Raw genomic sequence first — 14,937 nt, 5'->3', positions numbered from 1 at the left:
AGATCACTCTGCATCAGAGACCTGTCCTCTTCATTATTTACCATTCCCCCAATTTTTGTATCATCTGCAAACTTTATCAGTGATGATTTTGTTTTTTTTCAGGTCATTGATAAATATGTTAAACAGCGTAGGGCCCGGAACTAGTCCCTGCAGGATCCCATTAGAAACAGACCAGCTCAGTAACAATTCCCTGTTTACAATTACATTTTGAGAACTATCAGTTAGTCAGTTTTTAATCCAGTTAATGTGTGCCATGTTAATTTTGTACTGTTCTAGTTTTTAAAATCAAAATGTCATGCAATATTAAGTCAAATGCCTTACGGAAGTCTAAGTATATTACATAAACACTATTACCTTTATCAACCAAATATATAATCTCATCCAAAAAAAGATATCAAGTTAGTTTGACAGGATCTATTTTAGAATAACCTATGTCAATTGGCATTAATTATATAGTCCCCCTTTAATTCTTTATTAATCAAGTCCCATATCAGCCACTTCATTATCTTGGCTAATAATTCCCCAATAATTAAAATTAATGTAAAACTAATTTTAACATCCATCAGAATGCACACACAACCCAACAACCTTAGGCTGTCCCTGGAAAAAAATTCAAAGGTTCGCACATGTAGCAAAACTGAAAAATATTCATTTTGCAGATTGTGGGTCAAAAAACATGAAACTTACGATGAAGCTTCTTTTCCATTTAGAAGATTAAATATTGTGACTTGGGATAAGGAGCGTGAATTCAGCAAAGACCCAAAAGAAGTAAGGTTTTTTTCAGAAATAGAACAATAAGTTTTAAAAAAACAGTTCAAACCTAAATGTTAAAATTGTCCAGTTGCAGCTTGGGACAAGTTGTCTTATCTCTTATTACAAAATTATCAACAAAAATGAAAGCCTGAAACTTCTACGTGAAGAGGAAATCTTTTTTCGAAAAGTGCAGTAATTTCTAAGAATCTACTCACATCAAGGTGCCAGTAGCAGTTCACAAAAAATACTGACATTTCTTTTATAGAACCAGGGGTGCTGGAACAATTTGTATAGTGGGGGGGCTGAGAGCCATTGAACCAAACTGTAAACCCTATATATAATGGAAACCACTTAAAGCCAGGGGGTGCGGCAGAACCCGCAACCTCTTGAGTTCCAGCACCTATGTATAGAAACACAGGTTTTTGAGCGTCAAGAGATACAGATTAAGGGTAAAACAGCCAGAGGTATTTTCTTTAAATATTACAGAAATGTGAGAGGTTTCCTTCTATAACAGGAGAAAGAAAATCTCAGTCATTTGCAACTAATTATTGCTGTTGAGCTTGTTTGGATAGCTTTTCAGTGTTCAGATTGCTTCTGTGCCATTGCCGTTTTGAGTTCCCAGAGCAATTCATGCTTCTTTTCTGGAGTAAACATGCCTGATCAAGGCCTGTCCAGTTTGCCCCAGGGAAGGTCACTCCTTGTCTCAATGTTCTCTGTGCTAGGTTTTTAGTTTGGACCATTATGAACAGACACACTTGGCCCTACTCCACATCAGGCAGAGGGGATTTGAACCTGGGTTTCCCATCTCCTGGGTGAGTGATCTAACAACTGAGTATAAGGGTGGCACTTCCTCCCCCTGTGTCTGTTTTATGCAGGGTTGGCATGCTCTGAGCATGCCTGCTGGATGGAGCCCCACAGGTGAGATAGGCAGGGCAATGCCTCATTGGAGAATTCTACTGGGTCTTTGGAATGAGTTGCATGAGTTGCCTAAAGTGGCAGTTAGACACCCACATCCCTTGTGGGTCTAGCCCACAATGTTTAAGTACCATGTGGTTATAGCTTTGGTATCATGGGCAAGGTTCAGTGTGCGGCCCCTGAAAGGTCTAGATGGACAGGTGCTCAGAATGACCAGTTCTCAGCTCCTGCTGCCTTACAGGTTTATGCCAATACAACTTCGACCGCAAAATGGCCCTGCTTATGCAGTGCTAAAATATAAGTGATCGGATAAGGCAAAATTTACCTTTCATTTGGGACAAATGAAAAGAGCCATTTAAAAATAACCGCTTTTCACTGCATTTTTTAGGAACATTGCTATACTGCCGTGGATTTCAGTAACTGGTGTGTTAATCCCTGGAGTAAAATAAAAGACATGCAGGATAGCAAAGGAGAGAATGAGAAGTATACCAGAATGATTTCACAGAGCAGAGGGACAAAACGAAGGAATAAACCTGGAGGATATCATCAGTCTACAGACTTCGGGGGAAATTCCAGCTACTGTAAACATTCTACAAGCCCTCCAAGGAAGAAAGGGGAAAGAGGGAATTTAGCAAAAAAATCAGACAATAGAAACTCAGCCACTCCCATTCAGAAATTGATTTCCCTGGTAAAGGAATGGGACATGGTGAACTCCAGAAAATGTGAATGCCAGCATGTGACGATATCCAACAGTAACCTTGCAGATAATGTACCTTGTCAGAAAACACTTGAAAATGGGGGTCCCATCAAAGATCCTGCTGGCAGGCCTCCTGGGAAAATAAGTCAGACAGTTCAGGAAAACGACCAGACTATTCAAGCTGCATTCAGTGCTGAAGAGAAACATTGGGAGCAACACACATTCAAACAGAATTTGCCAGTTACCCTAACTGCTGAAAAACACAGATTCAGCACCATAAGGGAGACTTACCCAATGGAAAAAACTGCAGCCTTCAAAGAGTGGAGGGGCCCGGAGCAAACAGGAAAAGGTAAGTGTCATCTGCTCATTGCTCTAACAATGGCAGGAGAAATTAACTAGTAAACGTGGTACTTAAACAAACTAGAAACATCTGGTGATACTGATTAAGAAAAAAGAAATGTCAGGCTGAAAGAATCTCACCTCTTCCTCTTGCTCTCCCACAACCCAGAAGGGTTCCCACTGCAGCTAAAGGCAAGTTCTAGCTCAGTGGTTTGAGCATTGGCCTGCTAAACCCAGGGTTGTGAGTTCAGTCCTTGAGGGGGACATTTAGGGGTTGGTCCTGCTTTGAGCAGGGGGTTGGACTAGTTGATCTCCTGAGGTCCCTTCCAACCTTAATGATCTATGATTCTATGACTAAATTCACCCCTGTATGCAGCTATGCCACTTGAGGCCCACTTCAGCTCCCAAACTAGGGGCAGATGTACACATAAAATGCTGCACCTGTGCTGCTGCAGTAGCACTAACTAACTATGCTGACAGGAGGGTTTCTCCTATGGGCAGAGCTACTCCACGTCCCTGAGAGGCGGTAGCTCTGTTGATAGAAGAAGCCCTCCCATTGGCATAGTGCTGTCTACACTGGGGCTTCGGTTGGTTTAACTGCATTGCTCAGCGGTGTGGATTTTTCACACTCCTGAGTGACATAGTTCTACCAACCTAATTACCTAGTGCAGACCTGGCCTAGGGCTTGAGTGTGACCGAAGTGGTGCACGCTCCTTGTGCAGACCCACCACGTGTAAACTAATGCAGATCGCTCATAAGGGGTACGAAGGTGGTGAAGAGCAAATTTCCTTTTCCTTCAGAAAAGCTTTCTAGATTCCCCAGTATGTATTGACTATGATTTATTTGTATTACTTTACCATGTGCCAGATTTTAAAATGAAAGCCCCTTCTGCAGGGATATGAGCATCAAAGCACCTGAGGTCGCACTGCTCAGCCCCTGCTGCAATACGTTGTGCACCCTGGGTTCCTCAGCACCTTGCAGGAGTGGAGGCCTGAGCCTGAAGTTCAGAAGCCTGGGGAGACAATAATTTATGTGTCTAGGGAACTGCAACATGGGAGGATGCACCTAGGCAGCAAGATGTAAAAAAGATTTGAGAAGAACTGGAGATTAAAAGGGAGGAGCTGTGCCAAAAAGACCCGATTTCTTATTTGTGTCACGATGTCTCCTCTCTAACAGATCCTCAGCCAACCCTTCCCTGGCTAAAGCAGCTTGAAACGGGCATGTTCGGTGTGGGGATGAGCAGTGGCACTTGCCCAGGTACCATGTAACTACTTTCAAATGATTATTATTTTTTGAGGGCTGTCAATCAGTGTAAACACCACTGTGTAAAGCATAGAGAGAGACATAAGTCCCTGCCCCCAGGAGCTTAATATAAGACCCAATGCTGCAAGTCACTACTGCCCAGATTCACAAAGGGACGTAGGCATTGGGATGCTGAGCGTCACAACGCCTAGAAAATCACAAACACTGTAACCCACAAAGCCTGAGTTCTGTGCCCAGGCTCCCTATACAGCAGGGGTGGACAAACTTTTTGGCCCGAGGGCCACATCGGGGTGAGAAACTGTATGGAGGGCCGGGTAGGGAAGGCTGTGCCTCCCCAAGCAGCCTGGCCCCTGCCCCCATCTGACTCCCCCCACCGCCTGCCACCTGACTGCCCTCCTCAAAACCCCACACCCATCCAACCCCCCACTGTTCCTTGTCCCTTCACCACCCCCTCCTGGAACCCCCATCCCTAACCATCACCCAGGACCCCACTCACTATCTAACCCCCCTGTTCTGCCCTCCTTCCCCCCAGAATCTCTGCCCTATCCAATTGCCCCCTGTTCCCCATCCCCTGACCGTGCCCCGCAGAACCTCCAGCCCATTCAACCACCCCCTGCTCCCTGTCCCCTGACTGCCCCCAAGGGCTCCCTGCCCCTTATCCAACCCCCCGACCCCATGGCTAAGCGGGAGAGGGAACAGCGGGGGCTATCCTCTCAGCCTAGGAGCTCAAGGGCCGGGCAGGACCGTCCTGCAGGCCGGATGTGGCCTGTGGGCCGTAGTTTGCCCAGCTCTGCTATACAGTGTATGAGGAGAGGGATGGGATCTACAAAAGCCAGCACGTTAGGCGGGGAACTGCCTAACCTAGCCAATGGGAGATGCCTATGAGAGATGTATGCTAAGCCCTGCCCCTTTCAGGGAGATAGGTGCCAAAATTTGGGCTGCATGGAGGCACCAAGCTTTGCTAACAGTTCATGAACTGTGGGAAGGCAGATGCTCCTACACCTAATTAATGGGAGAGGCCTGTGTGATGGGTCGGATCACAGAAACCCTGTGGGATTGCCACCTGATGTGCTGAGACTACCTCTGAGCCTGTTTTCCCCGCCAGCTTGGGAGTTCAGTGCCCTGCCTGGTTGTGCCAGACACGCCAGCCTGCAACAAACACAGACCCTGTGTCAGGTCTGAATCACACCCCCCAAAAGCTGCAGGCTTAACTGAAAATAGCTTAAGAAGTGTTCCCGTCTCCAGCACTCAGACACCCAGCTCCCAGGGGGGTCCAAACCCCAAATAAATCTGTTTTACCCTGTATAAAGCTTGTGCAGGATAAACTCATAAATCTCTGCCCTCTAGAACAGATAGAGAGATATGCACAGCTCTTTGCTCCCCCAGGTATTAATACATACTCTGGGTTAATTAATAAGTAAAAAGTGATATTATTAAATGCAAAAAGTAGGATTTAAGTGGTTCCAAGTAATAACAAACAGAACAAAGTGAATTACCAAGTAAAATAAAATAAAACACGCAGGTCTGAGCCTAGTACAGTAAGAAAACTGAATACAGATAAACTCTCACCCTCAGAGATGTTTCATTAAGCTTCTACCACAGACTGGAAGCCTTCCTAGTCTGGGCCCAGTCCTTCCCCTGGTACAGCCCTTGTTCCAGCTCAGGTGGTAGCTAGGGGATTTCTCATGACTGCAGCCCCCTTTGTTCTGTTCCACCCCCTTATATATCTTTTGCATAAGGTGGGAGTCCTTTGTCCCTCTCCTCCTCCTCAATGGAAAAGCACCAGGTTAAAGATGGATTCCAGTTCAGGTGACATGATCACATGGCACTGCAAGACTTCATTACCCACTTGCAGGGCCGGCTCTAGCTTTTATACCACCTCAAGCAGCAAAGCGAAAAAAAATAAAAAAAAAATAAAGCCACGCTCAGCGGCAGTTTGGCAGCAGCTCTACTGCGCTGCTTCATTCTTCGGCGGCAATTCGGCAGTGGGTCCTTCCCTCCGAGAGGGACTGAGAGACCCGCCGCCGAAGACCTGGACGTGCCGCCCCTTTCCGTTGGCTGCCCCAAGCACCTACTTCCTTCGCTGGTGCCTGGAACCAACCCTGCCCACTTGCCAGCACACGTGTATACAGGAAGACTTGCAAGTAAACAGAGCCATCTACAGTCAATTGTCCTGGTTAATGGGAGCCATCCACATTCCAAACCACCATTAATGGCCCCCACTTTGCATAATTACAATAGGACCTGAGTTATATTTCATATTTCTAGTTTAAGATACAAGAATGATACATACATACAAATAGGATAACCACACTCAGTAGATTATAAGCTTTGTAATGGTACCTTACAAGAGACCTTTTACATGAAGCATATGCCAGTTACAGTATATTCACACTCATTAGCATATTTTCATAAAATCATATAGAGTGCAACGTCACAGCCTGATCAAAGAGGCACGCTCAGAAGCTGATTGCACAAAAGAGCTGAGGAGGAAGGCAGCAGGAGCAGAGAAGATGATTTTGGTGACAGCACTTTGGTAGCATGATGTAACAACAGCAAGTTGTGCAGGGGAATTGTTCATAGTGAGCCAAAGAAAGCTGAATTCATCGCTATTGATTTCAAGGGACTTGCAATCGGGAAGAATTTGGCCCAGTGAAATTAGTTCATGGATAATAATTTCTCTGCTCCTCCTCCATTACAGACACTGGGCAATTCTGATCTCAGTTACAGAGGTGTAAATCCAGAGTAACTCCGCTAAAGTCACTAGTTCACCTTTTTACCTGTGTCACTGAAAAAAGAATCTGGTTTCCTGTGCTTAAAAACACTTACCCATCCTCCTGTCTGATACAATTGGAAGCTCAGTAACATATTATTGTCTCCAGAAAGAAATGGGATTGATTACTTTAATTACATTCAGTGACTCCTCTGTGCAAACCCTGACGTTCTGTGTGGAAGTTGGGAGCATGATGAAAATACAACGGGAGTGCGATTCTAGTCCTCGCTCAGAGGACTGCGAAGCTTGGTCCAAGGGCTTTTTGAGCAGAGGGAGATGATCTGACCGAGTCTTCTTCAGAGTTCATGTGAAGATACTTGTACAATTATTTTTAACTATTGGAGTTATTGTATTCCTTAGGCTTTGTCTGCAGTACCATAGGCATGCCTGGCACAGTACAGAGCCAGTGAGGGTACAAGACCAGCTCACAGGAATTTATTTGCACAACAAAACTGAAAAGCCTCTATGATTTGTATGCTTCTTAGTTTCAGATGCAGGGCATTACAGCAAGCCCAGAGCACACAATTATTAGTCTTGTGCTAGCCTGAATTGAGATAAAAAGAACAGGAGTACTTGTGGCACCTTCGAGACTAACAGATGTATTTGAGCATAAGATATATACACATACAGACAACATTAAAAGGTGGGAGTTCTTCTACCAACTGTAAGAGGCTAATTAATTAAGATGAGCAATTATCAGCAGGAGAAAAAAAACATTTGTAGTGATAATCAAGATAGCCCATTACAGACAGTTTGACAAGAGGTGTGAGGATACTTAACATGGGGAAATAGATTCAATGTGTGTAATGGCTCAGCCATTCCCAGTCTCTATTCAAGCCTAAATTGATGGTATCAGGTTTGCATATTAATTCAAGTTCAACAGTTTCTCATTGGAATCTGTTTTCAAAGCTTTTTTGTTGCAAGATTGCCACCATTAAGTCTGTTACTGAATGGTCAGAGAGGTTGAAGTGTTCTCCTACTGGTTTTTGAAAGTTATGATTCCTGATGTCAGATCTGTGTCCATTTATTTTTTTGTATAGAGACTGTCCGGTTTGGCCAATGTACCTTTTCGTGTTCTCTGTATGTGTATATATATATATATCTCCTGACTGTGTGTTCCATTCTAGGCATCTGAAGAAGTGGGCTGTAGCCCACGAAAGCTTATGCTGAAATAAATTTGTTAGTCTCTAAGGTGCCACAAGTACTGCTGTTCTTTTTGAGGATACAGCCTAACACGGCTGCTACTCTGAAACCTGAATTGAGATAGGCTCAGCTGATGTCAGGCTGTGGTGAGAACATTTTGCAAGTCTCTGCTTGCAATGAGCTACTCCTGGGGCAAGACTGAAAGAGCTACAGCTGAGGTTTTGAAAGGCACCTGGTGGAGTTTGGGATGGTCGAGCAGGTCCTGCCTAGGGTTCACCTGATCTCAGTTCAATTTCTGTCTTAGCTGAAAACTTACTGCATGCTCCTGTGCATGTCACACAATGACCCCTGTGCCTTGTACAGAGGGGAAGCTAGCACTGACTACCTCCTAGGAGTGATGTAAACGTAAAGTGTATTAATGATTGCAAAGTGCTCCGGTACTATGGCGAGGAGGCCCATATGATTACCTCACTAGCTAGAACTCTTTAAGCTCCTTTGACCATCCCAAGCTAAACCTGTTTGGGCTTGGTTAAGCAATGACTAAGGGAGCACCTGATAACCATCGCTAAGTATCTCCAGGATTTCAGTACCAAGGAAGGAGAGAATATTTGTGGGTTTGTACCTTCGGTTTGTAAGCTCTTTGGCGCAGGGACTGCCACGTGTCATTTATAATATGGTTGTCCTGCACCTCACACCGGACTGGTAGACTCTAGGCGCTACTGCAGTCTAAATGTTTGATAATAATTCATTAATAATAAAGGGGTACTGCTAGGGGTAACGGGGTGAAAATGCTGTGCCCCTCATTTTCTGTTAAAAGACGCGCTAATCCTATTACAAGTTTTGCAGGTTATATTGGCTGAAAAATCCACATATTTTTTATCCCCAGAAACAACCGTCAATGACCAAACCAACATGGTACCCCAAGAATTTAATAATGTAGGATTCATCCTTAAAGTCGAACATCCTCCAGTTGTAGGCAGTGATGGCTCTTGCACTTGGCATGAAGAGAGTGTTGTTTACAGTGCTGGCATCAAACCGGCTAATGCAAACAGTCAACCAGTGGCTAGAGGTACAGTAACATTGAAAAGAACTGGAAATCTGGCAGCTTATTTAGTGTTTCAGTGGTGCCACACGGCTTTTTGGGTGAAAACAAATGCCTCTGATACCTTTGCCTTGTCTATAGTATGAGGAGCTAAGTACCAAACTTCTTGGTAGCACTTTTATAACTATTCTTGTGTAGTATTTGCGCTGGCGCGAAGGCCAGCAAGTTTATATCAGTAGTAGAGGGAAGACGAGACGAGATGACAGATATATCATAAATATCATAAATCCCTAACAAACTATAGGTGTGTGTAGTCACAGTTGGCTAGAATCAGTCAGTCCTAGCACTTACAGTACACCCCGAGTCGCAACTGACTGTTCCCCAAAGGGCAAGTGTGACAGATTCCCAGCGGGGTGCCACCTGGAACTGGGGTACCACTGAGCCCTCTCACTTACCAGCCTGGGCTTCCTCTCGCACTGTGCTGGTGTGACGAGCTGGAGACCCCTTCCGGTCCTACGCTCCTACCAGCATCCACACAGGCAGGGACGCACCCAGCTGCAGTTACATGCAGGCTCCAACCAGCTACTGCATGAGCCAGCAACAGAGAGGCTACAGCCAAGAGAACACCCAGCTCCCCGCTGAGTATAAACCCATTTTATACAGTGGTGCACTGCACAGGCATCTGTACAAGGCAAGCTTGTAAGTGGGTGGCCTCTCCCTCAATATGTTAACCAAGCTGAGATTTCCCCCCAGACACTTCACTGAAAGGCACGCTGGGTTCGATAAAGCAAAAAGCATGTTTATTAACTACAAAAGAGAGATTTTAAGAGATTATAAGTGATAGCAAGCAGATCAAAGCAGATTACCTAGAAATAAACAAAATTGCAAACTAAGCCTTAGAGATTAGAATGATTGGCTATGAATGAGCAATTTCTCACCCTGGGCGATGATACAAGCAGTTCACTAGGTTTCCATACGCAGGCTGGAAATCCTTTTAGCCCAGGACCCGCACTTCCTCCAGTTCAGTCTTTGTTCCTCAGGTGTTTCCAAGAGTTCTTGTGTGGAGAGTGAGGCCACTAGATGATGTCACTCCCCAGCTTATTTAGCATTAACATATGGCAGGAACCCTTTGTTACAAAAACAGTTCCCAGCCCAGTTTGTGGAAAAATACAGGTACCCAGAATGATCAGTATCATGTGGCCTGGTCACACGCCCTTGCTGAGACATAGCAGCCATAACTTACCAACCAGCTGAAACCTTTACGGGAAGACGATGCTTTTCCACAGCCCATTGGCTTTGCTGATGAGCTATCAGCACTGTCTAGCTTCATCATTGTTGTACCTGAAAGGCTGGCTGTGGGTGCTGCCAGAGTAAGCACATTTGAAATACAGATCCATAGGCAATCTTCATAACTTCAGATACAAAAATGATACATATTCAGGAACTCCTGCCTTTTCCAATGACACCTTCCGTGACCTATCTTGTACAAAAGGCATCATCATTATGCCATAATCATAGCATAATAATATTACTGTGACGAATATGGGGTGCAGCGAGATCCCCACTCCCTGCTCTTGCAGTCCAAGCTACAGGCCAGTTTATAGACTGAGTCCCCACTGTTACTTCCTGCCAACTAGTAAGCCAATCACTAATCGCTTCAATTGTCAGTGAGCTTTGGAGACTACCGGGTAAGGGGCTGGCCAGATTGCAGCTGCAATGTGCTCTTTGGTCCTGGCGAGGAGCCCAGCGGGGTCAGCTCTGGGGCCAGGGCTACACATGCACACACATGTCCCTGATAGACCTCGCCAGGTGTGTGCACACCCAGCCAGCTGCTTGCCTTGCTGTGGATGCTGTTGTACTCACCCAACCCTGTATCAGGCCGAGGTAAATGGGTGGTTTGGCAATTCACTACCTAGTGCAAAACATTCATTAGAGACGCTCTGCTATGACAGCGACTTTACTGCTTGAAACGTACTGAAGCTGTTTGCTAGCTAATCACAGTGCCCTTTTCACGCTCCCCAGCAGGCAAAGCTGGAAATCACTGACTCATAGACTATCAGGGTTGGAAGGCATCTCAGGAGCTCATCTAGTCCCACCCCCTGCTCAAAGCTCAAATCTTTTTAGCAATTAAAACAAGCCAGGGTAGAATCCTGAAATCCTTGCTCAGTTTTGCCTTGGCAAAACTCCCATTGACCCTGGATCAGCACATGGAGTGTGACAAGATTCTGTTGCACCCATGACAATGCAGGCAGGTGATCAGTGGCCGGCTAAATGAAAAGGACTGTAGCTAGCGCGCTAACTCTGTATGTTGTGTTTGACACTTTCCTTGTAGATGTAGTTTTCCTAAGTTTTGCTTTGGCACGGGAAGAGATATTTTATGCCAGGAAGTGCCACTGTTTTCTGACTGACATCATCCTGAATTCCATCAGGCAGAAGGATGCCAGAGAGATCACAGCCAAAGTTGTGAGGCTTGTGCACAGGCTTTGGGTAGGTGTGATTTCCTAATGGTGCCGAAGCTAGGCCAGGTACTGAGGTTCCTAGTGTGTCTTTCTATGCCTACAACTGCCACTGACCTTTAACCTAAGTCCCCATGGCACCTACATTGCTGTTCAGCAGCTTTGCAAAGCTGCCTAAGGAGTGATGCTGCTCCCACAGCTAACGAGCGGCTCAGAGCCTAACTCAAGTCACAACCCCAGAGGCGCCGAAGCAGGAGGCTCAATCTAGGCAGGGGAACACTCGTCTTGTCACTGGGGCGCGATCCCATAGGCTCGCTTTCACCTCCCCGGCCCACATCAGGCCACCAAGAGGTGGAAGGAGCAGCAGAGTGCCTGCATAAAAGGGAGCCAGAGGCACAGGGAAAGGTACGGTGAGTGTCAGAGCGTTATCAAGCATGCGTAGGAGAGAGCGACTTGGCTGCTAGGATCTGGGCTACTTATGTGGCTGAGCTGGCTTAGATGCTAACTCCAGAAGGGGGTCCCGCTGTGACTCATGAGCTGGAGGAAGAAAATCCCTCCTTGGGCTTGTGGCGCAGAGGGGAAGAGTAGAGACCCACTGTCTAAGGCAGCACGATCCCCTGGGCCAGAGGAGAGAGGAGCTGCAAGGAATCACATGGGCACATTTCCCAGTGGAAGCAGTGAGTGCAGAAGCTCAAACCGCCAGCAAGAGCCAGAACGTCTGGGGCTAGAGCCACAAAGGGACCTTGGTACCTAACTGCCACTTAGGCAGCTGAGTCCACCATTCCTGAGAGCCTCAAAACTCCTGCTGAGATGCTGCCTAACCCTGTAAGCACCTAAGTTACTGCTGGTTAAGCCCCCCAAGGTGGCTACATGTCAAACCATGTGCATGCACAAAGCCACTGCTGTCCTACCACCACCAAACTGCCCAGCACCCTTGTGCACACCTAATCCCTGGCTGGATTCTCAGCCTGGCTGGTCCCACCCCCCAGCTCACCAGTGGGGGTTCAGCAGGTGGGCGTGTTTTGAGCATGCCTAGGCTGCCGGGGACAAGCACATTGGGACTCTGAGGGCAGCTGTTTGGCCCAGAATGGCCACCAGTGCCATGGTTAGGACAAGCAGCTATGGTTGGTTTTCAACTTCCTGCTCTGGCCACATTAGAGCAGTGACTGGCAGCCACATGCCGCGCCCGTCCAGTCACATGAGCTGCACCTGAGGCTTTGGCGCTCTCCTATTGAAGCCATTCCACTTTGTATAACTGATGAACTAGTGGGTGGTGCCTCTGCAGCCTGGTGGGCAGGGCACGCGGCTGGGCTGTGGCGTCCCAGCTCCAATGCAGGGATTTGAACATGGGCTTCGCCATGCCTGCTGAGTGCCTGGCTCACTGGGCTACTGGCTGCAATGGGGGGGCGGGGTTCTGGGTTTTACCTGCCCTGATGCCCACCCCAGGAGCGGGCTTAGCTATGAATCCTGTGGAGGGAGGTGCCCAACTACCTTTAAGGAGCAGAGGGGTTCGGATTCCTGCTCAGGGTGCTGGCTTCGTGAATTGCTTTTGTAGGGGATGATTAACACTGCAGTTAAGCACCCGCGGCTGGCCCGGGCCAGCTGACTTGGGCTTGTGGGCAGGGCTGACTTTAGCAAGTGCAGGGCCCTATTTGAACAGTTTCAATGGGGCCCCAGCAGGGATGACTGAAAAAAAAAACCCCACACACATAAAAAAACATGTGGGACTTGTACTCACCGGGCGGCACTCCTAGTCTTCGGAGGCGGGTCCTTCACTTGCTCTGGGTCTTCGACGGCGCTGAAGGACCTGCCGCTGAAGTGCTGCCGAAGACCTGGCGCGAGTGAAGGACCCGCCGCCGAAGTGCTGCAAAAGACCCGGAGCGCTGCCGCGTGAGTAAAAATTCAAAAAGAGCCTCTAGCCAGGGAAGGAATTCTCAGCCACTTGACCCCCTGGCGGCCCTGCCACTGGGCGCAGGGCCCGATTCAAGGGAATTGGTGGAATTGGCCTAAAGTCGGCCCTGCTTGTGGGGCTTGGGCTGCGGGGCTGGTTACTTGCGGTGTAGCCTGTCAGGCTCGGGCTGTAACCTGGGGTGTAGGCCCCTGCAAGCCGGGCTGGTCTGGTCCGGCGTACCGGCAAGAGCCAGTATGCTGTGCTGGACCGCATCAACTTCCACGGTGGTTGTGGGCAGCCCAGAGCCCTTTAAATCCTCGCCGCTGTGGGCAACCCAGAGCCATTTGAATCCCGGCTGCGGCTCCGCGGCAGGGCTGGGGCCGGGATTTAAAGGGCTCAGAGCTCCCCGTGGCTGTGGGCAGCCCAGAGCCCTTTGAATCCTGGCCACGGCTCCGGTGACAGGGCTGGGGCCAGGATTTAAAGGGCTCAAAGCTCCCCGTGGCTGTGGGCAGCCGAGAGCCCTTTGAATCCCGGCCGTGGCTCCGGCAGCAGGGCTGGGGCCAGGATTTAAAGGGCTCTGGGCTTCCCTCAGTGGCAGGGGCTCTGGGCCCTTTAAATCCCTGCCCCAGCCCCGCAAAGCTCGGGGTTTCCCCTGGCGGCCAGAGCCCTGGGCCCTTTAATTTGCCCCTGAGCCCCGGGGGGCTCCCAGCCACCTCTGCAGCTGGGAGCCCCTGGTTGATTTAAAGGCTCTAGGTCTCCCAGCCACAGCTGGTTCCCCAGCGCCTTTAAATCTTGAGAGGCCTTGCCTCTTCTGGGAGAGGCCACGCTCCCCTCAGGACTCCACTCCGGCAGTACCGATAAGTCCTGTAAGTTACTTTCACCCCTGGCTGGACCGCAGCCCCAAAGTCTACACCCCAGTTAAACATCCCCTTAGCCTGAGTCAGCCAGCCGGGGTGGCTAATTGCAGTGTAGACAGACCATTATGCACCTCACGCCCTGTGCGCATTATAGGGAGTCTGGGAATGACACTGCATGGCAAGGAGACGAAGGGTCTCTGTGGCTTGAGCCCTAGGTGTTCAAGGCCAGGCCCTGGTGAGGGGGGGGGGCATAGCTCCCCCACCTCTACACCTGTGGGTTTGTTGTGGGCCGGCCAGGGGGGTCTATGGCTGGATTTCTCGGTGTGAGTAAATCTGTTGCTCTTCCGTTTGTTTCTCAAATCACTGTATGCCCCATGTCAGCTAGGGCTGGGGCGAGCAAAGCGTGACTACCTGCCCCCAGCACTTTCCTGCCGTGACCCGGGAGGCTGGGTTGGAAGCAGCTGATGTTCAATGGCCAGTTTTAAAAAAGTGTTTCCCGTCAGATGGTGGAGGCCAAGTTGCTTCTCAGATGTCAGATCTAAGAATGTAGCAAATCTGCCGCTCTGGGAGCAATGCGTTTTCTCTCCCCGTCCTGTACACAACAGTCATTCCAGGGGCTACCAGGTCTGGATGCAGCTCTGCACGTGAATAAGCCTGAGGGTCATTGGCAGGAGCAGGTGTGACGAAGTGGGAATGTTCTTGATGTGTTATGTGAATGCTGAGTGGGGAGTACTGACCAGGGAAGGTTGCAGGGGAGTTTGGGGCGGCCTGCATTGGGGAAGGGAGCATACCTGAGCATGTATCCTGA

At 48.4% G+C, this 14,937-nt stretch overlaps 1 protein-coding gene across 1 annotated transcript in view; it reads left to right on the top strand.

The window, feature by feature from the left end:
• The window catches only part of KCTD19 (potassium channel tetramerization domain containing 19), a 55,874-nt gene that overhangs the window by 39,261 nt on the left and 1,676 nt on the right, over positions 1–14,937 (top strand). Inside the window, exons 11-15 of the mRNA XM_032788454.2 lie at positions 660–768; positions 2,057–2,714; positions 3,881–3,961; positions 8,770–8,952; positions 11,258–11,412. Of these exons, the coding sequence (XP_032644345.1) occupies positions 660–768; positions 2,057–2,714; positions 3,881–3,961; positions 8,770–8,952; positions 11,258–11,412 (1,186 nt within the window). The remainder of the gene's footprint in view (positions 1–659; positions 769–2,056; positions 2,715–3,880; positions 3,962–8,769; positions 8,953–11,257; positions 11,413–14,937) is intronic.

Source organism: Chelonoidis abingdonii, chromosome 19 (genome assembly GCF_003597395.2).
Source record: "Chelonoidis abingdonii isolate Lonesome George chromosome 19, CheloAbing_2.0, whole genome shotgun sequence".
Classification (NCBI taxonomy): Eukaryota; Metazoa; Chordata; order Testudines; family Testudinidae; genus Chelonoidis; species Chelonoidis abingdonii.
The sequence above is the reverse complement of the archived record's forward strand: the minus strand, read 5'-3'. Positions and strand labels throughout refer to the sequence as shown.